We start from the raw sequence: 14,576 nt of genomic DNA, 5'->3' as shown, positions 1-14,576 counted from the left end.
TCTCGCTCTGACACACACAAACACACGATGTGCATTTCTGAACACAAAGATATATAAAATACTGTGTAAAAAAACAACAAACAAACAAACAAACAAAAACCCTTTTGGACCACAAAATGTGCAGCAGAATGTGGAAATGTGTCTCATACCAGAGACCCTAGCCTCAGCCCTTCTGCCCCCACACTGGCAATGCTTCATTACTGGGACCATATGTAAATACCTCAGGGCCGCGTTCCCCTAAACACACAGACCCTTACAACACTAACATGCTGATAGCAGTCAGCTTGAGAATGTCCTGGGGAAAAAAAACAAAGAAACCAGTTCGGTGTGGGGGAGAACTTCCTAGATACTTCCCAAGAATGACGCACAGATGCACTAGTCTAGTTCAGCATCTGCATCCTTTCTTTAAAAAAATAAACTAAAATGTAAAAAAATATTGGCTGGTGTGTCATGCGATTAAGAATCGCTATGCAGCACAGGATGCATCTGAAGTGATACTTCATTTAATTGCATGTGTTATTCAATGATGTGCGTCTGAAACGAAGCTCAGGTTCTTTCTGTTTGCACCTTTACAACACAGCTGAGTGCATGAGTGAAAAGAGCAGCCGGAAAGATCCATCACAATCCTAAAAGTGCTTTCTTGCATGCGTGCGTGCATGTGACAAGTGCACGCAGCCACATACACGGGCACCCACAATGTAGTAATGCTACTGTCTTAGGACCAAGAAACCACAAATAGAGCCAAGTTTGATGAGAGCCTTGGGGCGCAGTCTAATCGATCACAGACCTCCCACAGATGACCCTATGTGCACAAACGCCATCTAGCTAGCATGGAAAGCCTGGTAGACCCGAGAGCTCTCATTTGTGTCTCACTGCCTTGCATTCTGGAGCCAAAGTAAAGTACAGTATAGGTTTACAGTTGGTACAGTTTACAGTTGCTCCATCACCACACCAGGCAAAACCATGGCAGCACCTGCTTTTGAAAACCTTCTAGAATACTTAAACATCCAAGGATGTGAAATTTTGTGGACTGAATGACATTGGAAAAGAGTGCCAAGGATAAAGTTTCATGAATTCGCTCAGTTTGCCTCAAAAACATGACTGCTCAGATGTCTTCTGAGGTATTTCTTTATAAAGGCAGAAAAATGCACTTTATGACAGTTCTGCTACAAAACGATGGATTAACGCTTTTAAGCCCTGATCAGTCACTTTGTTTGATGCGTAGAGACTGCCTGTCCATGTGTGATAAGCTATTGTAGAGCACACCATCAGCTACCATGCTGTCCACTTCAGCTTTACTTTTTTTTTTTTTTTTACATCCTCAATGTAACTCAAGCAGAGATTAACTGCGACTTCGGTTAGTAACACCCAAATACACATCTCAGTGGCTGCGCAGAATAAATGGATAATTCCTTGGTGCACATTCTCCTGTTTACATTGTTCATACCCACCCACCTACAAACACACACACACACACACACACACACACACACACACACACACACACACACACACACACACACACACACACACACCTTTGCTGGGAGAACTAGCTCACTGTAAAAGGTCACAATAACTGCACTGCAAGTTTAGCACGCCTGCTTTTAAGTAAATCCAGCATTCCTGCCTGTATGAGGACTTCAGGACTGAGAAAGCAGAGACCATTTTCAACTGCTTGCTAAAGTTATAGCTGCTAAGATCAAGTGTTTCCAAAGAGAGCTGGGTGAACCCTCCCATCATACCCTGTGTACGTGAACATGTGAACACGTAAACACACACACACACACACACACACACACACTCACTTTTAAAAGCAGCAGTACAGTTCACCCTTCAGATCTGTTCCCAGTTCAGCAAGGCTTCCTCCACACAGCCCTGCAGTTCCAGCATTCGAGCGAGTTCAGTTCAGTGAGGAAAAGTCTGCGCAGACTGCCGCCTGCGTCCAGGGGGCGCCGGAGCTCCTCACACCAGTACCCTGGGCGTGCCGTTGAGGGCGGTGGATTTAACAGTGGTGCAGGGCGAGCTGGGCTGCATACTGAGAAGACCCTTCCGAGCCACAGAGGCTACCTCAAATACCTCATGGATGGCCTTCCGAAAACAGTGGAAGTTGTAGTCTATCAAACCTGTGGAAGAACACACACACGCCCGCACACGCACGCACCTCAGCTTCAGTGTTCAAGGTATTTGATCTGTTCCTTATAGGTTATGATTGTAAATTGAGAATATGAATACTCATCTCCTTCTGGGATGTGGCACACTGGTGCCTTTTGTCTTTGTTTACTGTGTGTATAGCAGAACTACTAACAACTTTTACTAACGAGTCAGCGAACAGTCAGTCAGTTTTTAACAAAACAACATGCCTCCTGGGAAAAAAAAAAAAAAGCATCAAGTACCTTACAGCTCAAAGGTAACAGTGAAATGTGTTGTCTACAAACCCCAGCCCAGGGTAATTTTTAACGCATCGTATCCAGGACGAAGTGCAAAGCTATTGTTGCGGTGTCAGCATGTCCACCCCGGGTCCCATACCTTTCTTCTCGAAGCTCTCCTCTCGGAGGATACAGACGAGGGAGAGGAACTTGGTGACCTCTTTCAGGTAGAGCACAGTAGTGTTATTCAGCTTGATGATTGCTAGCGAGTCTTTATCATACGCGCTGCCAGTGCCATCCTCCTTCAGCCTACAAAACACCCACCAACCCACAAAGATCAGAGCCCGGCTCCGACCCTGCGCCACCCCGGCGAGCACATCTCCACCTACACGCCCGTGGTCTCCATCTGATCTACTACGGACCATCATCATTCATACGATGTTTTAACTCTCCGTGACCACAATACCAAATCCCGTTCCCTTAACAACCCGATTCCACTCACTAAGTCAGCGGTGAGCTGACTGAGGCCGGGTGCTTGTCCCAAAACAGCAGGCTGAGCCATGTGACACCAGCACCAAGGTTCCATCTTTGAACCCTACAGATTACATGTCACATGGATAAATAAGCCACTTTTGATAAAAGTGTCTGTGCTGTCAATTGAGACTCTCTGCTGAAAAATCATTTTCTCTTATACATGGGCCCAAGTCGGTATTTGGCCAAGTGGGATAAGGTTCTTACCCATAAATACAGGAGACATCGATGACCACGTCAATCATGTCACAGCAAAGCTCGTAGGACTGCATGTCTACAGGGGAACTATCTGTAGCGATGTAGATCTTACTGACCACGTCGAACAGGAACGCTTTCTCGATTCCTGAATTCTGGAACCAGAATTTAAACAATCGTACATACATACATTTGTGTTGCATTTATCAACAGCCATCACAGTCAAAGCATCAATGTGAAGCAACCAAAATTAGAATGACCTTAAAGAAACTTTCCAATAAATAAGCAGATTTGAACACTGAAATTCTTCTAGAATCAAATAATGGCATTTACAACACCCAGGGTAGGAGTGACCAGTCCCAGAGATCTGCAGTGTACCTACGAAACGGCCATGCCAAAGCAGATGTGAAATGACTACAAAAATCACCTCAAACCATCCTCAGTGTTTCAGATGGCGTCTGAAAAATCAGTCTGAACTTCCACTTTTCTGTTGTTATTGCGCAGCTTAAGAACTACTGTATAACCCAAGACAGACCCCTTATCTATGTGAAAATATATGGCCTTTAAAGCCAGATTGTACAGTTTGTTGAAAACACTTAATGATTTACAAGCAAAAACAAATGTACACATGGGAATCTTTCATATTCAGAATGTCAAAGTTAGATTGGCTAATTAGCTCCAATCAGCAAGTAGACAGAAATCAAATGGGTGATACAAAAATGGTGGTAGGACTTTTAACTGCATGAACTTGAATCCGTGGGTGATCTGACGCACTGATATAAAGATGTTGAGCAGGTTCTCCAGCGTGGGAAGCTGGGAGATGAGTTTCTGGACCACTTTACTGAAGGCTTCGAAAATAGAATGGTCGTAGATGCTGGTCAGGTAGAAGCTGGAACAAACAAAAGCTCCATAAATGTAAAAACACAACTTCGCAACATACTCTACTCAGACTTGCTCAGTGCTAGTATTTACAGAGTTGTGGAGTTGACTGCTGTCCTTTCCTGACCCACCTGAGATGGAGTTTCTCCAAGCTAGCGTCGGCCAGGTCATCGTTAGCCCTCTGGTGGATGTCTCGCTGAGTCTCGATCTTGTGGTCGTCCGACAGGCCATCCACCTTGTGCACGAAAACCTCAAAGTTGATGTTGGGGTTGACCCTGTAGGCCCGGGTTACAGTGAGGTGCAGCCTTCCTAGGGCCTCCACATAATCATCCTTTAAGGGGAGAGGTGACAACGTTAAGCCTGAGAATAGGGCAACAACCAACCAACCACCAAGAGAACTGACACCATGATAACAGAGCATCTGCTTGCATCATGCACTTTTTTTTTTTTTTTTTTTTTACAAAAAAAAGCATACAACTGCATAGATAAAAAGTAACTCAAGAAAACATACCTGTGCATCAATGACAAAAATCAAAGCTCCTGTACCCCTGAAAATCATCTCATAATCGAAGGTAGGGTCAAAAAAGTCCACCTGTCCTGGAAAATCCCATATCTGAAAGTTTACAAAGGAACTACCGCTAATATCGTCTTTATAGATTTTGTTGGTGCTCTCTAGAAAAAGTGTCTCGTTGGGGGACATCTTGTGGAACACCACCTGTGAAGCCAAGAGTCAGCGGTCAGTACTGTCTGATAACAGTGTGATATCTGGATGAGAGTCAGCTGTCAGTGCTGTCTGATATATCTGGATGCGAGTCAGCTCTCAGTGCTGTCTGATATATCTGGATGCGAGTCAGCTCTCAGTGCTGTCTGATATATCTGGATGCGAGTCAGCTCTCAGTGCTGCCTGATATATCTGGATGCGAGTCAGCTCTCAGTGCTGCCTGATATATCTGGATGCGAGTCAGCTCTCAGTGCTGTCTGATATATCTGGATGCGCGTCAGCTGTCAGTGCTGTCTGATATATCTGGATGCGAGTCAGCTGTCAGTGCTGTCTGATATATCTGGATGCGCGTCAGCTGTCCGATATATCTGGATGCGAGTCAGCTGTCAGTGCTGTCCGATATATCTGGATGCGAGTCAGCTGTCAGTGCTGTCCGATATATCTGGATGCGAGTCAGCTGTCAGTGCTGTCCGATATATCTGGATGCGAGTCAGCTGTCAGTGCTGTCCGATATATCTGGATGCGAGTCAGCTGTCAGTGCTGTCCGATATATCTGGATGCGAGTCAGCTGTCAGTGCTGTCCGATATATCTGGATGCGAGTCAGCTGTCAGTGCTGTCCGATATATCTGGATGCGAGTCAGCTGTCAGTGCTGTCCGATATATCTGGATGCGAGTCAGCTGTCAGTGCTGTCCGATATATCTGGATGCGAGTCAGCTGTCAGTGCTGTCCGATATATCTGGATGCGAGTCAGCTGTCAGTGCTGTCCGATATATCTGGATGCGAGTCAGCTGTCAGTGCTGTCCGATATATCTGGATGCGAGTCAGCTGTCAGTGCTGTCCGATATATCTGGATGCGAGTCAGCTGTCAGTGCTGTCCGATATATCTGGATGCGAGTCAGCTGTCAGTGCTGTCCGATATATCTGGATGCGAGTCAGCTGTCAGTGCTGTCCGATATATCTGGATGCGAGTCAGCTGTCAGTGCTGTCCGATATATCTGGATGCGAGTCAGCTGTCAGTGCTGTCCGATATATCTGGATGCGAGTCAGCTGTCAGTGCTGTCCGATATATCTGGATGCGAGTCAGCTGTCAGTGCTGTCCGATATATCTGGATGCGAGTCAGCTGTCAGTGCTGTCCGATATATCTGGATGCGAGTCAGCTGTCAGTGCTGTCCGATATATCTGGATGCGAGTCAGCTGTCAGTGCTGTCCGATATATCTGGATGCGAGTCAGCTGTCAGTGCTGTCCGATATATCTGGATGCGAGTCAGCTGTCAGTGCTGTCCGATATATCTGGATGCGAGTCAGCTGTCAGTGCTGTCCGATATATCTGGATGCGAGTCAGCTGTCAGTGCTGTCCGATATATCTGGATGCGAGTCAGCTGTCAGTGCTGTCCGATATATCTGGATGCGAGTCAGCTGTCAGTGCTGTCCGATATATCTGGATGCGAGTCAGCTGTCAGTGCTGTCCGATATATCTGGATGCGAGTCAGCTGTCAGTGCTGTCCGATATATCTGGATGCGAGTCAGCTGTCAGTGCTGTCCGATATATCTGGATGCGCGTCAGCTGTCAGTGCTGTCCGATATATCTGGATGCGAGTCAGCTGTCAGTGCTGTCTGATATATCTGGATGCGAGTCAGCTGTCAGTGCTGTCTGATATATCTGGATGCGAGTCAGTTGTCAGTGCTGTCTGATAACAGTCTGATATATGTGAATGTGACTCAGCAGTCAGTGCTGTCTGATAACAGTCATACCAGTGAGTCAACACTTCTATTTTAGTGGACTAGCTGTGCTTTACTGCGATTAGCAAGATGTAAACTCTTGAGTCTAGGTCCAGCAATGTCGCTAGCGACAGCTAACTTAAGTATGACTTATTATAGCTATCTTGCATTTTGGTTAACGACATTGAATAAACATCTTGTCTAACACAACTAACATAGCGTTAGCTAGGTTAGCTCACAAAGTATTTAATCGGGTTTACAAGCAACTAGGTTAGCTAGCTAACAAATTCCCCACCACTGCCTACATTACTCGGCAGAATTAGGTTAATACTATGTAATTTAGCTACTCAACTAACGTGAATCTTCCTGAGGCATAACGAAAATTTCTTCAAGCTCGCACACCTATTAGCTAGGCTAGCTAACAATATGTAGACCAGAACTCGCCTTCTGTATAGAAGATTTACCACTCCGTCTCAAACCCATCAGCAATATCCTTGGCTTGCTGTCCGTGGATGAGGACAGCGTCTCTTCGGTGTCTGGCTCTTCCACACCGTAGTCGAAGTCTTTACTGAAGGTGTCCACTCCGAAACTCCCAGCCAGCTGCTCCTCGTACTCATGATCAGACATGTTAATCCGACTCAGCCAGCTGGCCAGCGATAACGTTAGCAATAACGTCAGGTTCTCCAAAAACCACAAGACTGCTCAGTCGGATAATACCATTTACGAACAGTTAATGTCCCTTTGTGTCAAACAGAGTAGATTTAAATGATTTGTTGACTATACTGGTCTCAAACCAAGTGTCTTCGTGTGTGTAAGTCCATGTTCCAACCATATACAAACAGGAAGTTGATCCATAGCGGATCAGGTGATGTTTCCTTTTCTGGTTTTCCGCTTTTTTTCGGCAGTGTGTGTGTGTGTGTGTACGCTCTTATCTCTTTAAACTGATCTGCCAGACCTCTCAATCCCACTATTTTAGTTCAATTTTAAAGTTTTAAGAGATATCAGCCCTCTGAAGTCTAACGTTGGCTTTGAACTTACGGCCTCACGCCAAACAAAGCAAATTTCACGCATCAGAGAAAGCTCCATACTGTACTGAGTTTATTGCTTTGAGTGTATTTGCTTTGTTGCTGTGGCAATAGCAAATAAAAACTGAAATGTAAATGGTCGAGCCCCTCACGTTAGTTAGGTATATAAGGCAATGACTGATGGTTAGAGAAGCTCTCCCCGCTCCAAAGCAAAGAGGAAATGTGCTGAAATATTGATTTCAGCAGGAGCAATGCTTGAATCGTTGTTAATTATCTAAATGCCTGTCGGTAACTATTTAAATGTTATAGGTTGGCAAACTGTGTCTGTAACATCACATATATGTTCCACACTCTTTTGGAAGCAGTATAAGTTTGTCATGAGGATACTATGTACTACCATCACATAAGTGCCCAGTGCATATTACCCAAACATGTACTACAATTACAAATAAGTTCATAGTGTGTAGTACCCATAGTACCCAAGTATGTACTACCATTACAAATAGGGACATAGTGTGTAGTACCCACAGTACCAAGTATGTACTACCATTACAAACAAAGGCACAGTATGTAGTACCCATAGTACCCAAGTATACACTACCATTACAAATAAGGGCATAGTATGCAGTACCCATAGAACCCAAGTATAGACTACCTTTACAAATAAGTATATAGTATTTAGTACCATAGTACCCAAATATGTACTACCATTACAAATAAGTATATTGTGTTTAGTGCCATAGTACCCAAGTACGTACTACCACTACAAAGGCACAGTATGTAGTACCCATAGTACCCAAGTATAGACTACCATTACAAATAAGCATATAGTACGTAGTACCCAAATGTATACTACCATTACAAATAAGTATATTGTGTTTAGTACCATAGTACCCAAGTATGTACTACCATTACAAATAAGGGCATAGTATGTAGTACCCATAGTACTCAACTATGTACTAACATTACAAATAAGATGATAGTGCGTAGTACCCGATTTCAAATGTAGATACAGTCACGGCCTTGACAACTGGCAAATATGTAGGCAGGTCAGCATGTTGCTGTAGCTATATAACTTAATTAAATGTTAGCTAACAAAACATGCTGTTGTGCTATGTATTACTCTACAGTTAGTGGCCGAAAGCAATGTCTAGTTAACGCTACAGAAGTGATTAACTGAAGCCTTTGGTAAGTCATTCGTTTCGTTAGCTTTCACATTTAACAGACTGCAGTTAAATCAGGCCATGGATATTTGACCTTACATGATAAGGCCTGTAATAGTACAGGAGGAGCATATTCTCAAAATCTAGTTACATTAAAGCTGACAAGCATTTTTATAATAAAACAGCCTAATAAAACACCCTGTGCTCCGAGCCACGAGGTGTCAGTAACGACAAAAACAGACGCCTATAACGGCTGCCTAATTCATTGAAGGAGCTGTTTCTATTTGTTTCTCTTTTGCAGGAAAGCGCTTTGCCACTGATCAGGTACGTTGGATGTTTTTCTCAGTTACTTGAACGTTTCTATCATGGGCTTGCATGCGGGAAGATTTGGGGAATACGTATGGTGAGCTAGCTAACATAATTAGAAGTAGAAGTAGTGACTGTTACTCCAGTCGCCTACCCAGCTAACCTGGCTAACTTGCTATCGTTAAACGTCAAACGCCAGCCAGCACAGAGAAATCTTTAGCAAGCTGGCAAATAAATAATTATTATATATAACCAGCTGATATGCTGATGCTTTCACTACCATTACACAATTTTTTTTCTTAAAAAATTCAAATCCGCTTTAGGTAGTCAGAAGCTTTCCTTATTGCAAGCTTGTCAGACTAGTTGTCAGATTCTTTGCGTTGTGCCGGCCCTCTTCCCAAAGTTATGAGAATAATCGCGATTCCTACATATCTTTTCTAACTAAATAATTCTTACAATAATAACCACAGTGATTCTTCTTCTCCTTATGAACCAGTCATTATTCTGACACCTGGATGTTTCAGAGGTTCTGTAACTAAATCTAGTTTAAACGTGGCCGCCTACAGAGGGGATCCACAGACTGGTTCATTTAAGGACTTCAAAGCGATTTGATTCGTCATCTCATGTGAGCTGCATTTTAGAGAAAAATATGTAAAAACAATAAATAATCACTTTCAAGAATATTTGCTACATGTTTGGTGGTAACAATGAATTAATTCTCCTTTGAATGAGAAGCTTATGGTCATTGATGGTTAGGAATTCCGTGATATGGTACACAGTCCGCCGGCAAGTTATTGTGATGCTTGGGGATGGGTGTAGGTCAAATTGGGGTTAAGCTCCTTTGCCCAAGACTGCAGTGCATCTTATGCTCATGTAAGAGGTGCTATTAAATTAGACTGGAGAGAAAACAGAGAAAGAGACATGAAGATGAGGCGAAACACCATGGGCAAGATGCGTTGTTCTGGAAGAAATAACCACCAAAAAACGTAACTGTCCTGCATATCCTGAAACGAAGTATACATCCGGCGTAATCCCTCTGTTCCAGAGTCGCCACGTGGGGTCATGAGCGTGCCAGACTACCAGCAGTGTGCGGAGGACCATCAGACAGTGCTAGTGGTGGTGCAGCCACTGGGCGTGGTCCCCGAGGACCAGTTCTTCCGCATCTACCGGCGCGTGGCCAGCGTGAGCCAGGTAAGCGTGCGCGGCGACGGCCAGCGCACCCTTTACATCCGCTACCGCCACCACTACCCGCCCGAGAACAACGAGTGGGGCGACTTCCAGACGCACCGCAAAGCGGTGGGCCTGGTGGCGGTGGCGTGCTGCGGCTCCGCCCGTGAGTGGGCGCACACGTCCGAGCGCTTCCACGGCCTGAAGGAGCGCTTCGCCGCCACGCTCTACGACTCGCGCCTGCTGGTCTTCGGCCTGTCCGGCGAGATCGCCGAGCAGCAGCGCACGGACGTGGCCTTCTACCCCACCTTCGACGACTGCGCTGACGTGGAGAAGAGGGTGGAGGACTTCGTGGAGTCCATCTTCATCGTGCTGGAGTCCAAGCGGCTGGACCGGGCCACGGACAAGGCTGGAGACAAGATTCCACTGCTGTGTGTGCCCTTCGAGAAGAAGGACTTTGTCGGGCTGGACACTGACAGCAGGTGAGTTCGTGTCTGGCATATGCTTGGGAATGTTTGGGCGTGCCGGGAACGCCAAGGAATGGCTGGGAACGCCTGGGAACTTGTGTTCCTGCAGTAAATTTAGGCTCTAAAATTTAGACTTTTGCCCACCGTGCGCTTGGTTAATTCACACTGCAGTCTTGGAGAAGGCAATTCTAATACATCACAGCTTGTGTTTGTGAGTGGAGGGGAGCAACACTTTGGATGTTCTGGCGAATCGCAGCAGTCCACACTAGTAGGTGCTGGAGGTTGGTCAAATTATGGGATACACCTCGTGGATAAAGGGCTTTGTATTGGTTTATTTGCAACAACTAAGCTCAGTTAAGTTTTATAAATCTGTGTGAATTGTTTGGTTAATTGGGAAGAATAAAATTCAGAACCAAAAAAATTCAACGCCAATGCTGTTATGTATGCAGAAAATGTTTAGAGAAAATGCAGTTGTGATGTTCCTTTTACACGCAAACAGTTTTCCCATATTTTGGTGCAGTTTCCAACTTCTGTTTTAAGAAGGGCATGTGTGGAGGGAGTTATTAGTGCAAACGCTGGGCTGAGCACAGTCGACATCAAAGTAATGACGCATGACCACGGATCCTCAGTCGTGGCTCGCGCGGAAGCCCACGGATGAAACATGAAGCTGTAAAATGGGAATGTCTGGTTATGGGTTAGGTTTTGCCTCAACTTTGCACGCAGGTGTGCCGCGTGAGTTTTTCATCAATATGTGGGCAGTAAATTCGCTTGTAAATAAAACGTCAAAATGAAAGAAAGTGGAAAAAGACCACGGATATGAATTTTTGAATGATCATCGTTCTCAGATATATAACCTTTTAAAGTGAGTTATTTTGCATGCTGCGTACTAATAAAGAGGTTTATTTTGCATAGTGTTTTTGAAATTGGTTGCTCTTTTTGGTATTACCCAATGATCAAAATCGAAAAGTCTCAGGAGAATGCATTGGGTTTTTGCTGCAGGATGTCACAAAGTAGTTTGTTTATTAGTATTTAGCAGTTTGTTCTTAATGTTTCCAGCATCACGAAGACATTTCTGAGGCACTCGCATGTGTTCCCAAGACCAGGGTATCAAAGCGTACATATGCATCCCAATCCCGCAACCGCTGGAAGCCTTTCCTGTCAAAGTAGTCTGGAATCTCAGTTCAGGACTTTTATTCTCGCGTTCCAATAAAGAATAGAGCTGTTTTACTTAGTAAGCACTTGGCATTAATATATAACACTGGGTATTTAATTTATGCCATCTGTCTAATTGATTTGTATTAACATTCTGTTTTTAGGCAGTACTGGTTAAAAGGGTACCACTTGACCCATGCAGAGCACAGACACCTTTCTCTTCCTCACATTCATGTATATGTTTTCCTTTCCTCCTTTTACATCGCTTTTCCAGCCTTTTTTCTCCTCCCTGTGCCAGGCTGGGATAGACATTAGGATTGAGTGGCTGGTTTATCCCCGCCCCCTACTCCACCCCCGTCTCTGTATACCCCTTTCCTGTTCGTCCTGCTGTCAGCTCGGCAGACCGGATGACTTGGCCACGGCGTGCACGATACAAGGCCGTCGCTCTGTTATCTATCGAACCTAATCTCTCAAAGACCACGCAGCGAAAACGCTGGCTGGAAATGCAAGTTTGTTTACAGTCAGCAAGTTTTTGTGTCTTTCTCTGGTCCGTTGTAACCTACAGATAGAGTGGATGGGGATTAGGTTAAAAATACAGGTGCTTTTCTTAAGGACCTCTTGGGTTTTATTTCAGCTGATGGATACTGCTGTTGAAGCCCTGAGCAAAGCTTCAGCGCCCCTGGCTGTTCAGGGCTCTTCCCGAGTGGCTTGCTCTTTATGCAGCTGCTTTGTGCACTTTTAAATAAGCCCCGCTGCTCCGGCGAACGCACGTATGGGCCAGGCGTAATGAAGAGCCTTCACCCTGCTCCTCCTCCTCTTCCTCAGGCACTACAAGAAGCGTTGCCAAGGCCGCACGAGGAAGCACGTGGGTGACCTGTGCTTGCAGGCAGGCATGTTGCAGGATGCCCTGGTCCACTACCACATGGCCGTGGAACTGCTCCGCTCCGTCAACGACTTCCTGTGGCTGGGGGGTAAGAGCCGGAACATTCCGGACCAGGGCCGATCGACACGTGACCTGTCAGTTCATTTATTTCTTTCCAGAGTCGTCTTGAGATTTTTTTAACCCAGTAAGGGAGAAATTTGTCCCCAAAAATTGTGCACAGAAGTGTCTCTAAAATATCTCGTCCACCTTCAGTTTTCAATTTGAAAAATTCATAAGAAACTTTGTTTCAGGGACCCCCACATATTATGCTGTCCGTAGTTTTTCCTTATGTTCGGACTTATAAAAAGAAACTGTTAACATGTTACTTGATTAGTTCAGAAATAAATTATTTATTGTGCTTCTGAAAGTGCCAAAATCATCTCCCCCTCTCTCTTTCAGCTGCACTGGAGGGTCTGTGCTCAGCCTCGGTTATATTTCATTACCCAGGAGGCACAGCGGGAAAGAGTAATACACGTAAACCCAGCATCTCCACGGCAACCGACTCAGGCAAGAGACACCGACCAGGTCAGTGTGGTGGTACAGAAGGGTGGCGCTAAGAGTCCCAGCACCGTGCCTGTCTTCTCAGTTCAGCATGGCTGCCAGTCTCCCGCCACTAATGTCGAACCTGACTTTGAGTTGGGTTCCTGGAGGAGGTGCACCAAACATTGCAGAGTAACTGGCTGATTTATCTAAAAATAATTTAAAAAGAAACGACTTTGTTATGCATTGCCAAAAGTTCAAATGCTTTTTTTTTATCCACCTCAGCAGCTGGACTGCCTTTTTACTGGCTTCTCAATGCTTCTAGGACTCAGCACCTTCTGACAGCCATCAGAAATGTTTTTAACACCATTGTCAGCATAATTGCTCATTATACATGCCATATAACTAGAGAACTGCCAGCATAAGGGCTCATTATATGTGTTATAACTATATCAACACTACTGGGTTTTAAAACCCTCCTTAGTCAGTCACTGGAGCACCTCCTCTGTGTGGTTAATGTGCTGTACTGGCTGACGGCTGAACTGAGGATGTGGCAGAAACGACTGAGATCAAGGCGTCCCCCGTGTTTTGGATGGATGGATGGAAGGATGAATGCATAGATTGACGGACGATGGGCCTTCGAGTGACCCGAAGTGTTCTACTACATGCCTTGTTGCTGTTACGCTTTGCTGGCCTGTTCCAACATGTACCTACTGAAAGCCCCCTGACCCCCTGACCCCCACATCACTTTCTCACCAGCAGATGGTGCCATTTGTCACTGGTTAAAGCCTTCCGTTATTGGCTATTTGCACAGCATTCCCCTTTTGGAGCCACATGAAGACAGAATTAATAAGTCTGACATGCCCCATTGACACTACTATGGGGTGTTAATGTGCAATCTAGAAATGTGTAATCACTTTTGTTTTGTGGAGACAGTCATGGGGCTTGCAGTGATTGGTTATGTATCAGGGATACAGAAATTGCAAATATAAAAACTGTTCTGAGTGCCTTATGTCTTATTATAACGGCACATTTTATTCAGGGTAATTAAAGTATATGTGAAGCTGAGTCAGCGGTAGTTACTCTTTAGAACATCACGACTTGGAATATTATCATGTTATCCGGCTCCTTTTTATACTTTTTTTTTTTTTTTTTTGCACAGAGCTAGGCTTCTTGGAATAGTTTATAAAAGTGTTTCTTTACTTGGGTGACAGTCTGTAATATGCCTTTTTTGAAAGATGTGTTTGATTTGACAGAAGACTCACAGAAACTCTCTTTACTAATGCATTTTTAACCTAAAACACCGACTCCTGATGGCTACTGATAACGCTTCCTCCATGTGCTGCACGTGTGCTTGGTTCTGTTACACAGCCCGTTTACCAGGGCTGTCTTAGCAGTCTATATGATGGTGGAAAAACTAATATCATCTATATGACGGTTTAACAGGGTTTACTAGTATATGATGGTGTAAAAGTTAATA

At 44.7% G+C, this 14,576-nt stretch overlaps 2 protein-coding genes across 9 annotated transcripts in view; one reads left to right on the top strand and one right to left on the bottom strand.

Annotated features, from left to right (window-relative positions):
- Positions 1 to 1,449: 1,449 nt before the first annotated feature.
- Positions 1,450 to 7,290, bottom strand: rragcb (Ras-related GTP binding Cb). Of its 3 annotated transcripts, none has more exons than XM_027031197.3 (7): positions 6,859 to 7,285; positions 4,483 to 4,686; positions 4,103 to 4,302; positions 3,867 to 3,981; positions 3,105 to 3,247; positions 2,527 to 2,675; positions 1,450 to 2,123 (listed from the first exon to the last, which is right to left on the bottom strand). In XM_027031197.3, the coding sequence occupies exons 1-7, from the start codon at positions 7,039 to 7,041 to the stop codon at positions 1,963 to 1,965; spliced, it is 1,155 nt and encodes a 384-aa protein (XP_026886998.1). In that variant the 5' UTR covers positions 7,042 to 7,285; the 3' UTR covers positions 1,450 to 1,962. The 3 variants fall into 3 exon arrangements, with proteins under 3 accessions (XP_026886998.1, XP_026886999.1, XP_081568922.1); XM_027031198.3 differs by having other exon boundaries at positions 1,981 to 2,363; positions 6,859 to 7,287; XM_081712796.1 differs by lacking the exon at positions 1,450 to 2,123 and adding an exon at positions 2,869 to 2,961 and having other exon boundaries at positions 2,536 to 2,675; positions 6,859 to 7,290.
- A 1,547-nt stretch (positions 7,291 to 8,837) lies between these two features.
- Positions 8,838 to 14,576, top strand: part of trappc9 (trafficking protein particle complex subunit 9) — a 202,612-nt gene continuing 196,873 nt past the window's right edge. For all 6 annotated transcript variants that reach the window (XM_035521889.2, XM_081712791.1, XM_035521888.2 and 3 more), the window contains exons 1-4: positions 8,838 to 8,926; positions 9,954 to 10,557; positions 12,520 to 12,665; positions 13,016 to 13,141. In XM_035521889.2, coding sequence (XP_035377782.1) covers positions 9,971 to 10,557; positions 12,520 to 12,665; positions 13,016 to 13,141 — 859 coding nt within the window. In that variant the 5' untranslated portion in view covers positions 8,838 to 8,926; positions 9,954 to 9,970. The remainder of the gene's footprint in view (positions 8,927 to 9,953; positions 10,558 to 12,519; positions 12,666 to 13,015; positions 13,142 to 14,576) is intronic.

This window comes from Electrophorus electricus, chromosome 4 (assembly GCF_041902795.1).
Source record: "Electrophorus electricus isolate QZ-2024a chromosome 4, ASM4190279v1, whole genome shotgun sequence".
Classification (NCBI taxonomy): Eukaryota; Metazoa; Chordata; class Actinopteri; order Gymnotiformes; family Gymnotidae; genus Electrophorus; species Electrophorus electricus.
The sequence above is the reverse complement of the archived record's forward strand: the minus strand, read 5'-3'. Positions and strand labels throughout refer to the sequence as shown.